This window comes from Hyalella azteca, unplaced genomic scaffold, assembly GCF_000764305.2.
Source record: "Hyalella azteca isolate HAZT.00-mixed unplaced genomic scaffold, Hazt_2.0.2 contig5416, whole genome shotgun sequence".
Classification (NCBI taxonomy): Eukaryota; Metazoa; Arthropoda; class Malacostraca; order Amphipoda; family Hyalellidae; genus Hyalella; species Hyalella azteca.
Window position 1 is genome coordinate 14,880 of NW_025935608.1, and position 18,809 is coordinate 33,688.

Consider the following 18,809-nt stretch of genomic DNA (forward strand, 5'->3'; position numbering starts at 1 on the left):
CATCATTACGAGTGGGAGAAAGAAAATTTTCCAGTATAAGTAACGAAGTAATATTAAGTATCAAGATATAAAATTTTATGAAAATACTATTTCGCGCCATCATCTGGATTACACTTTTCGTGTTCGAGCAATAAATTATGAAGTAGTCTATCAAATTAGAGATGAATTAACTAAACAGGACACTACGAAGCTCGAAATAAAATGAAGTAGACTACAGTTGCAACAGAAATATATAGAATAATAATGCACTAATAAATAGAATAATAATTGTATTTTCCACGGAAGAAGTCTCAACTGAAATATGAGTGTTAGAAACAACTAGAGAACAGTTAGAAGTTAAGATAACAATCAACAAGTTAAAATTAATCTCAACATACGAATAAAGTAAAAATAAATAATGCGATCTATAACAACGGAAGTATAAATTGCAAGAAGACAAAGATAACATAAGCAACATTCGGAAAATCTTAAATCTGAAAGGAAAAATGAATTTTTTGTATTGAGTATTGCACCTGAAATTGGACATGGTTGAGACGTGAAAAATTGCCATTTCGTGAAGGAATTCAATATTCCGCGGCTTTACCGTAACAAATTCTAATAAAAATTAGGAAGTAAAGTCCGCACACACGTTTGAAGATCTGCCCGACCAGGCAAAGGAAGTTGGAACCACGTGGAATTCACCTTGATTCTATAAAATAACAGTTCCAACGTTGATTTAATATCGGATTGTGGGGCTGCACTGTTGAAATGCAGCTCAAGGTCCGAGTTCAGCATTCAATATGAGTTAGCTGCTCGTGGGTAATCTTGGAGTAAAGCTGGGACATTGCTGTCAGGACAAAGCCTACGACACTTCTATGCATGTTTGTATATTTCAATGTAGTCGTATAATCATTATTATTCTTATTAAAAAACAACATAAAATGTAAATAAATAAAATTTATAATGTTAGTAAGAAAAAGTAAGTTAAAAATGAAGAGAATTTTTCTCAATCATGAAGGCGATGCGCAACAAAAAGTTTCGAAAATTCCGCTGAGGTGAGAACTGTGTGCGGGGTTTACACGACGCCAAAATGAACAACTTTAACGGTACCTCCGCCCTCCTCTTCTTCCGTTGAAAGATCTGCAATGAAAAAAAGTCACATACATTAATAACTATACACAGTGGTCTACAATGTCTTTAAAGCGATAGTCTATTTTAACCTGAAACAATTATATGAAATTATTGTTCGGGCCACAATATTCTCGCCAAATCATGCAATTCACAAGAATGTGGACAAGCAAATATTGATTGCTCACCTTGATACAGGCTCCTGTTCATTTCTTCGTCAATAGTATCTTCATTGTAATAACCAACATCCATAGGAAGAGTCTCTTTGGGGACAAATGAGGATTTTTCAAAGGTATTAGGCACTGACTGCAGAGTTCTTAATGCAAGATTGTGGGAAGCCCCTGTTGTATTTTGACTACTCTCAGCAATACTAAGGGTGTGGTTTTTTGGATCGGAATTTTGAAAAACATTTGACCCCACAGTCGTTGGAACAGCTTTTAAGTCAGGCTCATTGGCCATGGATTTCCTGACAGAATGTAATGCTGCAATAGCAGAATCGGCGGCATCCATAGCATCCGTAAGATTTCGTTGGGACCGACGATTTTTAAATGGAATATTGACTTCCTGTTTTTTCTTGTCATGCCGAGACTTGGGAGCGGCCACATGACTATGTTCGAAGTGACATACTTCTATCTCTTTCCCCGAATGACGATGCTCAGACACGGCGCTCTTGTTTTCTAGAAAAAACTCTTCGCTCACGGACGAGCTTTCGTTGCGTTTGCGAGAGTTTGTTTTGCTCTTGCGGTGGCTCGACCGTTTAGTGTTGCGATGGACATTTATGAGGCTCTCGTTCTGAGTTATGTTGATAGTTACTTTACCGTCCATAGACGTTATTGCGCTCACTGGATTACCGGACGATTTCGAGTAAGGATCACCAGTTTGATCAGAAGATGTCCCAGAATTTTCCAGAGGCCCATAGTGACGCATCGCATTTGATTGGGTGTTAAGAACTGTAACATTTCTTGAGTTACTATACTGGTTGGCGACGAGCTGGTGAGCAGAGCTTGGAACGTAAGCGTCATTATATTGTGTGGTTGGAACGGCGCGTGTGGTTTGAAGATCATCTTTTAGATCGATTTTAAAATTCATGTCATGAAGTTGAGAAGACTTGGTCGAGTTTTTCAAAACCGTAGTATGGGAAAGCGTAGGTTTGAGGCCACGAATCACATTTTCTGGCTTCGGAACATTAGCTGCTTTCAAAGTGCCAGAGTTCGAAGTGAATTCCGTGACATCATTTGAGGTTCCAGAAGGATTAATTACAGAAGCGGTACGAGTGAAATTATGGGAAGTGTAGGGTGGCGGGTCATAGTAAGTCATAGTGGACGAGGCTACGGCCTCTACTGAAGAAATATTCGAGTCTCTCGGCAGGATGGGGGCAGGGACAGGCGGAGGAACACTCGTGGGCTGCTGGACGAACAATGGTCGGTCGGGAATCTGCGGTCATGAGAACGCACAAATGAGATCAGCCAACTGAGTAGATGGAAATAAAATTACTGAGAGGCTAGTGTCCCTAAAATACCAACATTTCGAATTTGTTATTTGGCTTAATTCCAAGACTTGCAATACGGTTTGTATTTTGTGTCCACATACGTAACTGCTACTGACAGAATGACTTGCAACTCACAGCGCGAGCGTCGTCAGGGGTTCTGGAAACTCCGTCGTGTTGCGAACTTCCAGGGCCTGGAATATCATTGATAGGTTTAAATACTTTCCAACTTCAATTTAATCTCACTATTTCAATTAGTATGGTTAGTATAGGTATTGTTGGCTGCAACATTTCGAAGATTTTGAGATGTAATTGACTGTCTTGGTTTAAATGGATTTGTATAACTAATACGGTAAATAGGCAAGTAATTTTGAGGTTAGTTACAAACTCCCTACACGAAACAAGTTTCACTGTCTCAAATCGATATAGATAAAACGGCCAAGTAACAGCAGTCGTCTCTGAAGATTATATGCCTAAACTGAGAGGCAATGATGCATTTCAGCAATACCCAACCACAGAATTGAGACTATTTGATTTGAATCAATTCTGCTTGCAATCGTCGCATCAATGCCGCTTGCTGATGGGCAAACAATGGCACCAACAATAACAATCATAATGTTTTTCTTACCTTCACTTTCGCGCCCATCCCCACCCTGGCGTTCTCCACGCTCCTCCAACCCTTCATGTGAGTCTGAGTCACTGGAAGAGTCGGAGCAGGTGGAGCAAGACTCAGAGCCACTGCTGCTGGTGCTGCCGTCTGTACAGCTGGAATGTGAACAGTCCTCATCGCAGCACGAGCTGCCGCTGCTGCTGCCAGAATACGAGCTGCCGCTGTGCGAGCAGCTGCCAGAGCCTGAGAAAACGAATTACTGTACAACCTAACCTGATAAACTGTGCGTTTAAGTAAATGAGTACTCGCCTGTGAGTGAGATGAAAAGAAAAGGACGTGTGAGTGATGTTGAGGTATTGACGTAGAATATGTGAGTGGGGAGGCAAACGAGAAGAGACGTGTGGGTGATATGAAGAGTGGATACAACAAATGCATGAAGTCGCACGTGAGATGGGAACGTGCTTGTGATGTGAAGTATTGATGACACAATAAATGTGCGAAGAGACAGGTGAGACGGGAACGTGCGAGTGAGTGAAATTCATGTTTAAAGGAATGGAAGAAGGACCGAAGCCACTGGTCTGGCAATGGCGGCATTAGACATTCCATTTGACTTTCGGTTCGGGAAACTCCGATTGCAAGAATTACAGCGTCTATCTTAAAATTTATAACTCATTTTTAATCAGTATTGTACTCAGAATTTTGAAAAGGCTATCTGATTGAGCTAATTATTTTCAGCGAGACTAAAATGACATATAAATATGGAATCTTCTTGAACTACAAAAAGAAAAAAAGCCATGGATTGTAAACTTATAATATATGGCAAACAGGCAAAACATGACGGGCGCCATCTTATAGTTGCGTACCGGACTTAAAAATAACGTGATTGTTCCAGGAACAATCCATAAAATATAGTTAGCCGTCTTTGAAATTAGCAATAATTTTAGATTAATTTCATCTCGAAATTTATTGCAATTTAATAAATTATTGAAAGTTCTCATGTAATCCTCACAAGAAGACGTTGATGAGGAGCGGAGGCTGTTTGCGTGTCGCAGAGACTGCGCTGCGAGCTGCGGTAAGCCCGCCCGCTCAGCGGACCGGTGCAGCCTGACAAAGCAGTCGGGGTCACCCAGATCCTGGGCCAGAGAGAACGCAGACTGCAGGCACGCACTCCTGAGAACAGACAAGCATTAGGTTGTCGCTTCCCTGGAAAATTTAAATATTTATACAAAACAACCTGGGGCAGATGAAAGAAGGCAAAGAAGACTTCTTGATGACATTAAATTTTCAAACTGGTCAAGAATCATTTAATTATACGTGTATTACAATTAATAATTATAACAATTATAATTACAATTAACTAATTATAATTAATTATACGTGTATACGTATTATTGACCAGCGTAATTAAAATAGCGTTAATCGTCAGAGATGTGATAAGGTCAATAAGGCTCGTTTTTCTAGTGATAAATATCCTTGAAAATATTTCTAGAATTTTAAAAACTATATTCTTGAGAATTACCAAACGTCAAGGTCAGCCAGTGAAGAAACTTGCTTGCGTTGCAATCCGTTTCAAGAATATTGAACTCCCAAGCATAAGGACATACCTTTCCTGAGAATAAAATATTTCTTAACTTGCTTTAAAAGAACGAATAAAATTATACCTAACCTATTTTTATTCACCTGAGTAACTTGAAGAACAATCGTCGGGCAAGCGCTCGCACAGGAGGGCCGTAGAGCTCTTCAGTGGCAGGCGTGAGGTGTGCCGATGGTGAGAGAAAGCCCGAGGATAAAACAGCGGCCGCATTCAAGATACGAGTTTCCCAAAGCCCAGGAGACGAATTTAGTGATGGTACCGTGAGAGCGGATGTTCTGTCTTGCCCGTCATCTTGTGCTGGAGAATGCGGAGTTACACTATTTGAAGGTCGGGATATTTGTCCTCGTCTAATGATGTAGTTGACGACACTGCTGATGCATTTCAGAGCAGCACCACCATCTTGTTCCCAGCACAGAGACCTGCTGAGGTTGATGGCTTCTTCTACTTGGCCGTGACGAAGATACTCGCCAACTAGGACGTCCGGACAAATGCTGCAGTAATGAGCAGTCAAGCCTTGGTCGTCCTTTGATGCATGACCAGATGAATTTCCTGTAGTATTCTGAGAACTATTTTGGTTATTAACTGAACTCTTGGTAGCAATAGAGCCCGAAGAATTGGACGTGGTTGTGCCGTAAGATATCTGCGAGGTGTTGTGCGAATCCGAGTCCTCGGTGTTTGGGCTTAGTGAAGACGAGAAGCTGAGGTCATCCAGCCGAGGGTTGGACACGGGATGAGTGAGTGAAAAGTGAGGAGCATTGAAACGAATGCAAAGCAACGGACCTCGCACGTACTGCAACACCAGTAATAAGGAAGAATGTTGCTCCCGGACGTCCAAGTAGCGCTTCACATTAGCGTTGTAGTTTCGTTTTGTGTCACTACAACTGAAGACGACCGGAGCGGGAGCCCAAGAAATATCTCGAAGAGATGGCTGGTGGCAAAAATAGTCAGCAAAGTCGAGCAGACGAAGTGGCAGCCCATCTTCTCCTCCAAGTTGCACCCTGACAAGACTCAGAGCCATGTCAAAGAACTGGACTTGTCCTCTGTCATTAGCAACAGCAAGTAAAGCCCCAGGCTGCAGCCAGGTGACGTGCGTGGGGCTGAGAGCGGCTCTCGTGAGGTGCGTGGATGCATGCGAGTGCAGCGCAAGGACGCCGTTGTTGCATGCCAAAAACAGTCGGTCCTCCTTTGGGCTGTAGCTGTGGCTTGCTACCGGTGCCTCCAACGGGATGGTTGTGACGGAAACACGCTCTACCTTGCTATCTCCAACCTGAAAATTTACATAAAGACTTGATAAAATGAAAGTCTGTTTGCTCAAAGTCAATCTGGGAATTATGATCTCCACTAATGAATGCTATCATAAACAATTCAAAATCCTAATTGAGGTCACATAATAGGTACTAATAGTTCTCATATATTACTAATGCAATGAATATAGTAGAGGGCAATTCGTTTCAAGCTTGCAATCCTTAATCAAACGTTAAATCCTGCACATGCTCCTTTCATAACACACATAACTCACCTTATAAACCACAGAGAGAACACTGACGCCACCCTTCTTGTCAAAGCCTTGCTCAACACTAAGCAAAACATTGGCGTCTCTCGCGCTGAACGCAACACTGAGGGGCGGCAAGTGTGACCGCGCATGCCCGAACAAAGACAGCTGACCGCAACGAAGACCATAAATAAGAATGTTTGCTCTGTCCCTGCAGTCACGCTCCAGAGGAGACCAAGGATAAACTTCGTCTTCGGATCGCTCCCACCACACAGCAATCTGCATAAGGTTGTACAAAAAATGAATACTGCGAATTTTCAACAAAAGATTTCTTCAGATAATTTTCAAAGGAGCACAAATGATCTGATCCAATATAAGCATGATACATCACTACAGTGCAATTAAATACAATTGCAATTATATTAACTTCATTGCATTTGAAGCATCAACACACCATGTCTCCCGTAGAGTTAGCAGAAATTTTCCTCTGAAAGCGGCGGCCATGAGGGCCAGCGAGCTGCGCAGTGTAAAGGGCAGGATGTCGTGAAGAGAATAAAGGCGCCGTGTAGCCTGTCGTGGAGTCCCCGGTCTGGGAGAGTGGCAGTGGCAAGGCACATGGAGGAGTGTAGGCATCCATGTGGAGCACTGACACGCGGGAGTCATTGTAAGTGATCACCAGATGGTTTGATGTGATAGCAGCTGCAAAAAAAAATCAGCAACTTAATTAGTTTTGGGGAGATTAATTTCAACTTTATGAGTTATGGTAGTCCAGAAATTTTAATTTTAATTCTTGAGAAAGCTAAGCTTTTTACATCGTATCTCATTTGTATTGTCTATCTCGGCAGGTTTACTAGCAAGGATTCAATTTCTGGGCTTTATGAATTGAAATTCTGACCGCGATCATATTGTCCTCCACTAGTCTTTGCGCAACTCCACTAGGTATGGCTTCAAGCACACAGTAAAAGAAATAATTTAGAAGAAATATTGAAAAAGTAAAATTGTTGAAAATAAACATTTAACTGTGGTGCATGTCAAGCAGTTTCTTAGTGCAGCTACAGCCATTGTTCATGTCATGGCTCACAGTGACAATTTTTTTACTTCAAAATTCACAATGAACTTCACTCATTTTCCAGTCGCATCAGTAATAAAGCATAAATATCAGCAGGATAAACTGCAATGACTAATTTGCTTCAGGGTTAAACGATTGATCTCACAATCAAGGTAAAACCTAACCATGAGCAGGGTGTTCAGAGAGCAGCTTGCCAGTCATGTACTTGTCAGAAGTCAGACCACGCAGATCGCCTGACACGGCACTGAGCAGAGCTGTACACACAACACCAGACGCCAGCACCATCTGTTCCACGTCGTCCAGTGTTACAGAAATGTGCACAGAGCATATATATTACATCAATGACGTAAAATCATTTTTTGTACACATTTCACAAAATCAATGATTTTTCTACATAACTTCTAATCTTAATAATTTATATTCTAAATCATGGCATTTGTCAGACTGATCATGAATAACAATATAATCCTGAGCTGTAAGCATATGATCTAAATGTCTCCGGATGCAGAACATATTACATTGTGCAATTGCCAGCAAAATAAGCGTAGTAACAGCAACAAGAAAGCATACATAATAAACTCTGCAAGGTTCATGATGCTGAGCCAGAGCTTCATGTGCGTCATCAGATGGTGTGGCAAACTCGGTGCTAGTAGCACCCCAGCTACTCCACACCACCTGTTCTGCTCCCAGCAATTCCTGCACATGATTCAATATAATTTCAAGTGGAATCTTAAAAACAATATAGAGCTGAATTTGCAGGAAAATTTGATGTTACAGTACATAATAGATTGGAATCTGCTGAAAAAATTTTTACATTTAGGCTCATACAAAATTTACACTGAATTGATTTAGAGCTCAAGCAAGAAATGTCATGGTTAACCGTTTCCCTGGGAGAAAGAAGGATGAAACTTTAAAATAAAAATAAAGAAAAATAAAATACAATTGTGTAAAGGAAAATTAATGTATTTTTCTCAACCATTATCCAATAATTAAATATGGTATAGGCATATACTTGCCTGAAAATTTGATGTCATCAAGAGAAACATTGGATGGCAAAAAACTTTACAAAAAATGAGCAAAAGCACTTTCTGGGCCGGAAGAAAGCCCTTGACTGAACCCATTAAAGTCAAAAATTATATTCTGTAGCAAGTGAATAGATGCATTTACCTCAAACTCTTTTATGGCATCTCTGAGACGAGTGGGGCGACTGTTTTTAGGAGCAGCACAGCCTCCTCTTGCCTCAATGTACCGCTTTTTTTCTTCATAATAGATACGCTCCTTCCTAACAGCAGTCTTGTCTTGATATCTGAATGGGTAAAAATCCATTGGTTACCAATTCAGGCAAAATGCATGGTCAAAATTGTTCAAATGAACACAATGAAAACATTTACATGAATAATGGATAATTTATACCTAGAAGCATCAGCTGCTAAAATTTGAGTGATTTCACTAGAATTTAGCACTAATTCTATTTTATATATTTTATTATAAAATATTAAACATATAAATAATTTTCCCAATGCACCATCATTCAATTTCAATGTGTCTTGACCCAAATTCTTGGCTATGAACCTTTGGGAAGGTTGAGGGCTTAAAGAAGATCTAGTACAAAAAATTCTCAATAATACTGGCAGAATTGTGTTTCTGAAATAGAAATCTTAATTCTTAGAGTTTCATTTTATCTGAGTTGACACTTTGAGCATGGCATCATGCAGGCCATTTAATTGCATTGAGCATGGTTACAATACTGAGTTCCCTTAATTTGTCATCATAGGGTGTCAATATCATTGGCAATCATGGTAGAAATTTGATCCAAAATACAATTGTACCTGACAGCTGAAAAATCAGCATCTCTCACAACAACATCTTCTCTTAGACTCCAGACTCTGACATCTCCAGTGAGGGTAGCCATGTTCTCCACTATCTGCCATCAATTTTTCTGTTGAAGTATATAAAGAAATGCAAATTTATAGAAGTAAAATACAAATTTAATTAAAAACCATTAATTATTCACATAATTATTGACTACGGTATTTGTTATTCAAAGTCTAATGAACAGTCATACACAAAGTATTTATTATACTGAACTCATTTCAACTCAAGTTACCTAACTTAATACTAGCATTATGTAATACTACTAATCTAGTCTATTATCAATGACATATAACTTATAACTATAAGTCACCATTCATGGCACTTGCCACTTAGCACAGTCAAGAGTCTCAGCAGATATTGTATTGCATTTAATATAAAGACCTGCTTATCAATAAAAACCATTACATATATTACTGTTTGTCCTGATACGGCCAAATTAATGAGCTAACTGCTAAGCCTAAATGCTAATTAGTAATTACTGATCCAGATCAGATCAGACATTCAGACTGACAGAATTTCAAATTATTATCAGAATAATGATTTGAAGGGTTTGATTGCTACATAACTATGAATTTTTTCAATTGCACTGGAAAATTGGGACTCAGTAACCTTGGTTTTGTTAATCAAATAGATTGTTTTTTGAAGGCTGCCTTGGCAGACTAATTCATTGGCTGCCAGACAGGAATAATGGGCAGATTTTTTAGAATACCGCGGGTGACAAGAGGCTCTTCAAGGGTGAAGTTGGAACATCGCGGGTGCAATTTTCGTCCTCCCGGGTGCTTCTCGAAAATCGCGGGTGAGTATTTACTGTTCTCGGGCAATTTTACGAAATAGCGTGTGAACAGCTGCGACCTACCGTCTCTCAACTTCTCACACCGAGCTGCCGAACGAGAGGTGCCGCGCCATAGACCAGCAAATTACCTCAAATCAGCCCCGGAGCCAACATCAACCTTCTAAATGCTATTGATATAGTCATCCTGGCAGTGGCACCTAAGCAGCTGTACTCAATTGACCCATCGTACCTCACAAACTTTGAACCAACAATGCTTCAGCTCACAAGCTGCTATTCCACATAGTTAACGGTTGAAACGTCGTTCTCCAATAACTTTCAACCGACACCATCACCTTGAAGGATTGGATCGTCGGCAAGCATATGTATATGATACTCGTATGTCGGATGGTTCTACAGGCAATTAAGTTGAGAACACTGGTTGTCGAGTCGTTACTATGGAGTTCTTAAGAAATTAATGCAGTAGTGAAATAGATAATAAATACGATACAAAAGTCACTTGTTTTAATCGTATAACATAAATAATCTTCAGAATACTTCAAGCCGGGTGGCCCTGCAGTTGTTAAAGCTCAAAGTACCAAAATTGGAGCAGACATGCGCGTGTTCGATACAGCTCTGAATGTGCGCCAGGGGAGCACAGCCGTGCACCACCAATTTTGTGCACCAATAAGCCCTGAATCGAACGCCTTGTATCTCTCCGGACATCCACCAATCAGCCGTGAACCACTCGGCTTTGTCTTCCTCCGGCCACGCATAGAACCTGCCGTGCACCACCAGGCCGCGGATCGAATCTGACTTCCGGGCATCGTTAAATTACGTAATTTTACGTTCACCGCATCTGAGGTTAGGTTTCAGATAGTATAGTTCTGTTCCAAAATTTATCGTCCTTCAACAAGTGTCTGTTCGATCGAGGGCTGGTTCGACTCACGGCCTAGAGACGGACGGCTTGAATTGTTGAAGGCTACGTTCTGGAAGGCAGGAATCATGATGGTCCATTACATCCAGGGCAGTGGTGGTCTTCGGCAGGCGACCCGTGCGCCAGTTTCTGGTCAGAATCGACGAGGAGCAGTCAAGCAAAACTTGGAGCAGTGAGTTGCGCGTTCGAGACCGCAACAAGCTGTGAATGTTCTGCGTTGTTAAGAATAGGCGACAGGCATATGGCCTCATAAATGCTGAAACTGTTATATTTATTATTATCGTATTTCTTTTGTTTATTGTTAACATCTGAGCATACCGCCTTCAATTTGCTGGGCCGTATGTATCCAACTTGGTCAAATGGCCGCGTATTCTTAAACATGTCAACGTATTCTTATAATCGTGTTCTAATAATATAAGTGTTCTGAAGGTATTCCTAATATTTTTAATAATATAAGTGTACATGTATTCCATATATTGTATTCCTAATATTCTTAATAATATGAGTGTCCCCGCATTCTTATTATCGTATTACTAATATTCTTAATAATATAAGTGTCCACGTACGGTATTAAAGTATCGTATTCCTAATATTCCTTATAATATAAGTGTCCACTTATTCTAATTATCGTATTCCTAATGTTCTTAATACTATAGGTGTCCACGTATAATATAAGTCGTATTCCTGATATTCTTAACAATATAGTGTCCACTCATTCTTAATATTGTATTCCTGATATTCTTAATAATATAAGTGTCCACATATTCTAAATATTGTATTCCCAATATTCTTAAGAATATAAGTGTCCACACATTCTTAATATTGTATTCATAATATTCTTAATAATATAAGTGTCCACACATTCTTAATATCGTATTCCCAATATTCTTAATAATATAAGTGTCAATGCATTCTTAATATCGTATTGCTATTGTTCTTAATATTCTAGTGCTGGTCGCCAGATCGTTGCTATGAAATTCTTAAGAAATTAATGTTTTAGCCAAATAAATTATAAATACAATACAAAAGTCACTCGTTTTAATACGGTGAAACCTTGCTTATCTTTAACTTAATTTGAGTTTGTACGAATGTGCTTTCATTTTGTTTAGTTCAGCTGATCAGCATGTTCGTACTTCTGTGTTCGTTCGATTAAATTCTTATTTTACTGGATTTACTCCAGTAGTTGAACCCGGTAGGGTTTGTGTAGCTCCATGGAGCTTCATTGCTAATCTTTGACTACCAGCAGTAGAGCTCTGCTTTAACTATGCATGCTTGCATGCCGTGCTTTAAACTATTAGTTACAAACGAACACGCCTCTAACTATTTTCACTATTTCCTTCTTGTAATTCTCTATGAGAACTCTTATCTAAGATTCCTCAACAGTAACAAATAGGTTAGTTATATTCATTTTGCCCGTGTCACCATTGATTGAATTTGAATCTTATTTGATTATTGTGCTGAAATTAATTGCATTATACTTTAGTTCAGCCATTTATAGGTATGATCTATTCTCATCCGTCTGTTCAGATAAGAATCCTCCCCACAACCTCCTCGTTCCGATTGGTCTTCAGCCCTGCTGCTAATTCCTTTTGTCCGGCTGCTGACCTATGACTCGATTCATTAATACGTTTTGTTGCCTTCGGCAATTTGGTGAGAACTAGTGAGGGAGAGAGAGAGATGTTCATAAAGTGAAACAGTGACTTATTCCGTGCTTTAAATATTGTGATCCTTAGATTCCTAATTTTCGATCCATTTCTGATACCTGTGAATTATCCTGCAGTGCGACCAACAACTCTTATCGTTTCCCACTGCGTGAACTTCTTCGTTTTACGAACCTCTTCAATAAATCTTCAACGCTTTCGAAATTGTTTGATTCCCATTTGTAACTAAATTCCAATAGTGAGTTGCGCGTTCGAGACCGCAACAAGCTGCGAATGTTCTGCGATGTTAAGAATTGGCGACAGGCCTACAGCCTACTAAACGCTGGCACTGCTATTATTATTATCTATTATATAATTGTAAATTCATAGGCATAGAAATTGCACAGCGGAGCTAGGTAATATTACTATGCGTTGAAGATGCTAGATAAATTAATTAACCCCATGTCATGTTCCAATGCTCATCTTTGTCCCCAGGCCTATGTTTTGTACATGGAGAAATAATAAAACCATCTAATCCTTGAACTTGTACACCTCCCTATTATCCTACAATTACGGAAGCTATCTACCAACCAATTCAATAAACTATTGAATTTGTCAGTAATTGTGTAAAAAATATAATTGAAATCAACACGAATACGTATGGTAATACGTAAAGCGAATACGTACGGTAATTAAAGTAATGAATTAGAACCATCTGGAACTCGATTGTTCAAATTTATTGCCGAACATTTCCTTTCTTTACCTTATTACCTTAAAGAACAATTTTGATGATGATTTTTTTTTCAGCTGTGGAACCCAGCATGAAGAAGGTGGTCCCACGATGATCAATGGAAGGTCCTGCATCATCACGTTGTGATATGTTGCCGTCTGATGAATACAATATATACAATGGAGTAGTCAATATTAATTATACGTTTTTCAAAGGATTTCTGAATTAATTTTCATTTTCAAACAAATGTACTAAATCAGTTTTGACATGTATCGCTCCACTCATGAGCACTAAGACAAATGGGTGGGTCTGGATGACCCACTTTGATGAGTCAATTATGTCTGAATGTCGATCCACCCATTAAATTTCAGGCATGACTCTCTTGTGGCATCAAATTGCCTTTGAAGCCACCCGTAGCAGGGATAACTAGGGAGCATCTGGGCGTCAGAGCAACCTATCACCACATGCGAGTCATACCTGAAATTTAAAGGGCCTGAAATAGGTCAGAATTATCCACAACTGGGGCAAGTGAGTCGAAAAAGTGCATCGCTATTCGGACGCGGTTCACTCATCAAAGTGGGTCATCCAGACCACCCATTTCTCTCAGTGAAGCATTCACTTTTACACAGTAATTGTAGGTGTGTTATGAAAGGCTTCGTAAATGATTTAAAGATAAATAATGGCATCTAATATATTAAAACGCACGCCAAATTAAATAAACTTATTTTATTACCCCATTTGTTAACAACGAGTACCAAACAAAATATTGTTTTTTATTGTTGGCGCTCCAAGTATGAACGCGTTCAAGAACAGACTAGATAAAGCTATGGAAAAATATATGTTCAGATTTGAAATGCCTAGCTCCTTATCGAACCCGGTGGAAGTCTAGTAGCTTCTTCAAACTATCGCCAGTCATGAAAAGATCCGGTCAAATGACACGAGTTTAGATCTATGAACAAGGCACGAAATGGAAAAGAATCGGCGACAGGCCACATCAGGCCTACACTTCAGCGCCGACATCACTATGTTATGTTATTACCTTACTTATGATATGTAATACCAAACAAAACATTTTTTCTTCACCCTTGATGAGTTTCGTCATTATAATCGGTACTCATGCTTTTCATATGAATAATACTCTTAGTTGTCGAATCGTGAACACTCTATGTAATTGCTTAGCCTTTACTTGCACAATTATTCGCTTAGCATCCACTCGCACAGCTCGTATAATGAATATTTCCATAAGCCCTCTGCAAGTTTTAAGGTTACATGTTAATGCTATGTAATGTGTTAATACATCCGGCACTAAACTCATTAACCAAAAGTGTGTAACCATGCAACCGTAAAACTCAGGGAAGGTTAAAGGGAATAGATTGACAATAGTCATAGGCATATAGTTCCGTTATTATGAATGTTGCGCATCGTTACTTGATTTATTAAGTGATTTGTATGTAATGTGCCCTAATCTTCATCAATCGAACAAGACCGGTTTGACTGGAGTCAGGGAAGCCTGCCGAAGACCACCACTGCCCTGGATGTAATGGACTATCATGAATCCTGCCCTCCGGAACGTAGCCTTCAACACTTCTGGAAAATCATATAGGCAGCCGAAAGCCACCAGACAGAACGAATCAATTGAATTAGACCAATCAGCCCTCAGGAGAAACAGCCGGCGATCAAATGGCCTAGCATCGTCCGCCGTACCGCGAAAAAATTGTACACCACTCGGACGTAGCGCGCCGGAGCCTTGCAGCAAATGTGATATCCGCCACCAAGCCGTCCGTATCTAGGCAGTGCGTCGAACCAGCCCTTGGTCGAACGCCCGCGGGTCAAATGCTCCAGCCGAGTGCTATCCCAACCTAACCTAACCTAACCTGACTCAGCCAGTCGTACGGCTCTTTCGACCGACGGCCTGGTGGTGCACGGCAGGTTTTATGAGAGGCCGGAGGTGGGCAAATCCAAGTGGTCGCAGGCTGTTGCACGCAAGTTGCAATTCGAGCGGTGGCCAGGGTATGAAGTGATGCTTCGGCGCAACGTTCAGTGGTGGACGGCCATTTGACCCTAGGCTATTCGACCTCGTGTCTGGGGGGTGTGGAGCTCAAAATATTCAAAGCAGAAGGATGTCAATGATCGGTTACGGATAGCAGATTCCATTCACGGCTGATTGGTGGATGTCCGGAAAGATCCAAGGCGTTCGATTCAGGGCTTATTGGTGTACAAAATTTGTGGTGCACGGCTGCGCTCCCGACAAATCTATATGAATAACTTCACTCCAAGGCCAACGCGTTATTGTCTGACTGTTGTTACTATACTCTGAAAGAAGGGCCGAATAATATCCATTGATTTTCACTCACGTATGAATTACTGCATAGGAAAGTGTTATAGACCACAATTTTTATAGATTATTATTTGAATAGCAAAAATTGCCAATCTCATGAGAGATAAATGAGAATAATGAACAGTAACCCAGAGGCTACAGTTCAGATTATCTGGACGTACTTGGCCAGAGAAGTGCGGGTTCGATCCCAGCTCTGTGCGCCATGTGTAATTAATATGATAATAATTTAAATAGGCGTTAGTCGTTATGCATTAATTCTGTTAACCGTATTATTTTTATCAATTAAAACGTAAATTGTGTACGTATTAATTATATAAAATTATGTAAGGAGTGACATTCGGATCTAATATGTACATGGATTGTCCAATGTGTTTAATCAAAATTTGTATGATAAGTCGATAAGCAAGACGCGTTTTTACTAATTATAGAAATTTCGAATCAAATAAATTTGCTTTATGTATATTACTGGCTTATAAAACTGAAAGTGAATATTGATATCTCGGGAACGCAGCCGTGCACCACAAATTTTGTACACCAATAAGCCCTGAATCGAACGCCTTGGATCTTTCCGGACATCCACCAATCAGCCGTGAATGGAATCTGCTATCCGTAACCGATCATTGACATCCTTCTGCTTTGAATATTTTGAGCTCCACACCCCCCAGACACGAGGTCGAATAGCCTAGGGTCGAATGGCCGTCCACCACTGAACGTTGCGTCGAAGCATCACTTCATACCCTGGCCACCGCTCGAATTGCAACATGCGCGCAACAGCCTGCGACCACTTGGATTTGCCCATCTCCGGCCTCGCATTAAACCTGCCGTGCACCACCAGGCCGTCGGTCGAAAGAGCCGTGCGACTGGCTGAGTCAGGTTAGGTTGGGTTAGCACTCGGCTGGAGCGTTTGACCCGCGGGCGTTCAACCGAGGGCTGGTTCGACGCACTGCCTAGATACGGACGGCTTGGTGGCGGATATCACATTCGCTTCAAGGCTCCGGCGCGCTACGTCCGAGTGGTGTACAATTTTTTCGCGATGCGGCGGACGATGCTAGGCCATTCGATCGCCGGCTGTTTCTCCCGAGGGCTGATTGGTCTAATTCAATTGATTCGTTCTGTCTGGTGGCTTTCGGCTGTCTATATTATTTTCCAGAAGTGTTGAAGGCTACGTTCCGGAGGGCAGGAGTCATGATAGTCCATTACATCCAGGGCAGTGGTGGTCTTTGGCAGGCTTCCCATCACTCTCTGGTTTTCTGACGCAACCACTAGCTGAACATGATCGATGTCCAAACAAACGTGCAAAGACAATGTTAAATGTTAGCACGTTTTTCATGAGGTTAATTTCAAAAACATAATTCTTAGCACGGATTTTTAATGTTCTGATTTAGGCTTTCTTGAAATTCGTAACTCGCTACTGAAGGGTTTGATGTAGCTGCTCGCGTGTCCGCAATCCGCATCATGAGAGACGTGAAGTGTAGTGAGTGACTTTATCTGTGAAAGAAGGTAGGTACGACGAATTCAGTATAGCCTTACATGCATAGTGGCAAAGCAGAGAGTTTTTTTAGACTCTCCCTCAAGTTCATTTTTGAGTCCTATACATAGTGGCAAAGCAGAGAGTTTTTTAGACTCTTTCCTCAAGTTCATTTTTGAGTCCTATAAGTAGACCAGTAAAGTATCTTGGATACCAGAATTTTCATACATAAGAAATCTGTTAAAATCTGGAGTAAATGAGGAAATTAAAAATGTGCTGATTCTAAAAAATCACTGGTTTGCCACTATGGTCCTATAAGTAGACAAGCAAAGTATCATGGATACCAGCATTATCATATATAAGAAATAGGTTTAAATCTTGAGTAAATGAGGAAATTAAAAATGAACTGATTCTAAAAAATCTCTGGTTTGTCACTATGATTATCATACTTAAGAAATTGGTTTAAATCTTGAGTAAATGAGGAAATTAAAAATGAACTGATTCTAAAAAATCTCTGGTTTGTCACTATGCTTACATGTAATGAATTATTTCTGTTGATGTGCTTTCTAAGGGCTTTTGGCCATTACTGTTGAAATTGTAGTTCTATGGGCACGGTTAAATTTATCCATGGCCAGGGGTGAAATTATCCATGGCCATTGGCCACGGGTGAAATTATGCATGGCCACGGGTGGAATTGGACCACGTGCACGGGTGATTTTTGCTCTTCTACCAGTTCTACAGGTGGCTACTGCCCATTATTCCAGTCTGGATTGGCTGGCATGCCTGGTAACATATATTGATATATAAGCTATGTGCTATCACTGCTAATAGTACTATGATAAGGAAAGTTAGTTTGCTATGCTTTGATGGTAGTCTGGTAGGCTAGACTGACACTAATAGTAATAATAATTAGTAATGGAAATCAAAAATTCAAATTTGGCAAAACTGCAAAATCTTAATTTCAAATGAATGATTTTGTAGAACGCCTTTAGACTAGGATTGATATAACTTTAAAATCATTCTGGAAAATAAACAAGAGCAAAACAACTCATAGATAGATTAGGCAAATTTCAATTCTCATTTACTACTTATTAAATATTTAGCAACTGGCTCTCATCACTCGTAAGAAAATTTAGGTATGTACTTCAAAGTGCATACAGAAAAATTCCCTAAATTAAAGATAAATTTGCAATCACTTTGATGACAAACGGTAACAATAACGAAGAAACATATTTTGTGAGACATAGGCAATTTCAGAGTACCTAGGCAAAATGATCATTACCATCGAGAACAAGAGCGTCGAGGTCACTGACATCTCGGGTCAACGAAAATCTCCGACGCTGCGGAAAGGAAGAAAGGCTGCATTATTTGGTACACATAAGGTGATGAATAAAATGATCTAAACAACGGATACTATGTTGATAAAATGGAAAATCATTTATATTGGCTAAATTAATATAGGAGCTCTTAAATGGATCCAATAAGTCATCGTTTACTTGAAGCATATTCAAAACTTTGAAAGACGCATATAGTAGATAGGTTAAAACATTATCCCATTTTATTACAAAATGTTTCTTGCTTATTCAATTTCATACTGCTAACACATGTGAAATAAATTTAATAATAAATGTAAGACGACCTCGTGATCCGTTGCAATAAATAACGAATAAGGAGAAAAAATATTTGTACCTATC

The 18,809-nt window shown here is 40.0% G+C and overlaps 1 protein-coding gene across 2 annotated transcripts; it reads right to left on the reverse strand.

Moving 5' to 3' along the window:
- Positions 1-66: 66 nt before the first annotated feature.
- On the reverse strand, positions 67-18,452 carry LOC108677995. 2 transcript variants are annotated; one of them, XM_018166319.2, is made up of 13 exons: positions 18,398-18,452; positions 9,188-9,297; positions 8,526-8,664; positions 7,929-8,054; positions 7,523-7,643; positions 6,744-6,988; positions 6,317-6,568; positions 4,884-6,064; positions 4,213-4,373; positions 3,222-3,446; positions 2,732-2,787; positions 1,296-2,541; positions 67-1,119 (listed from the first exon to the last, which is right to left on the reverse strand). In XM_018166319.2, exons 2-13 carry the CDS (start codon positions 9,268-9,270, stop codon positions 1,055-1,057), a joined length of 3,900 nt encoding a protein of 1,299 aa, XP_018021808.1. In that variant the 5' UTR covers positions 9,271-9,297; positions 18,398-18,452; the 3' UTR covers positions 67-1,054. The 2 variants fall into 2 exon arrangements, with proteins under 2 accessions (XP_018021808.1, XP_047736412.1); XM_047880456.1 differs by having other exon boundaries at positions 9,188-9,309.
- Between the last annotated feature and the right edge of the window lie 357 nt (positions 18,453-18,809).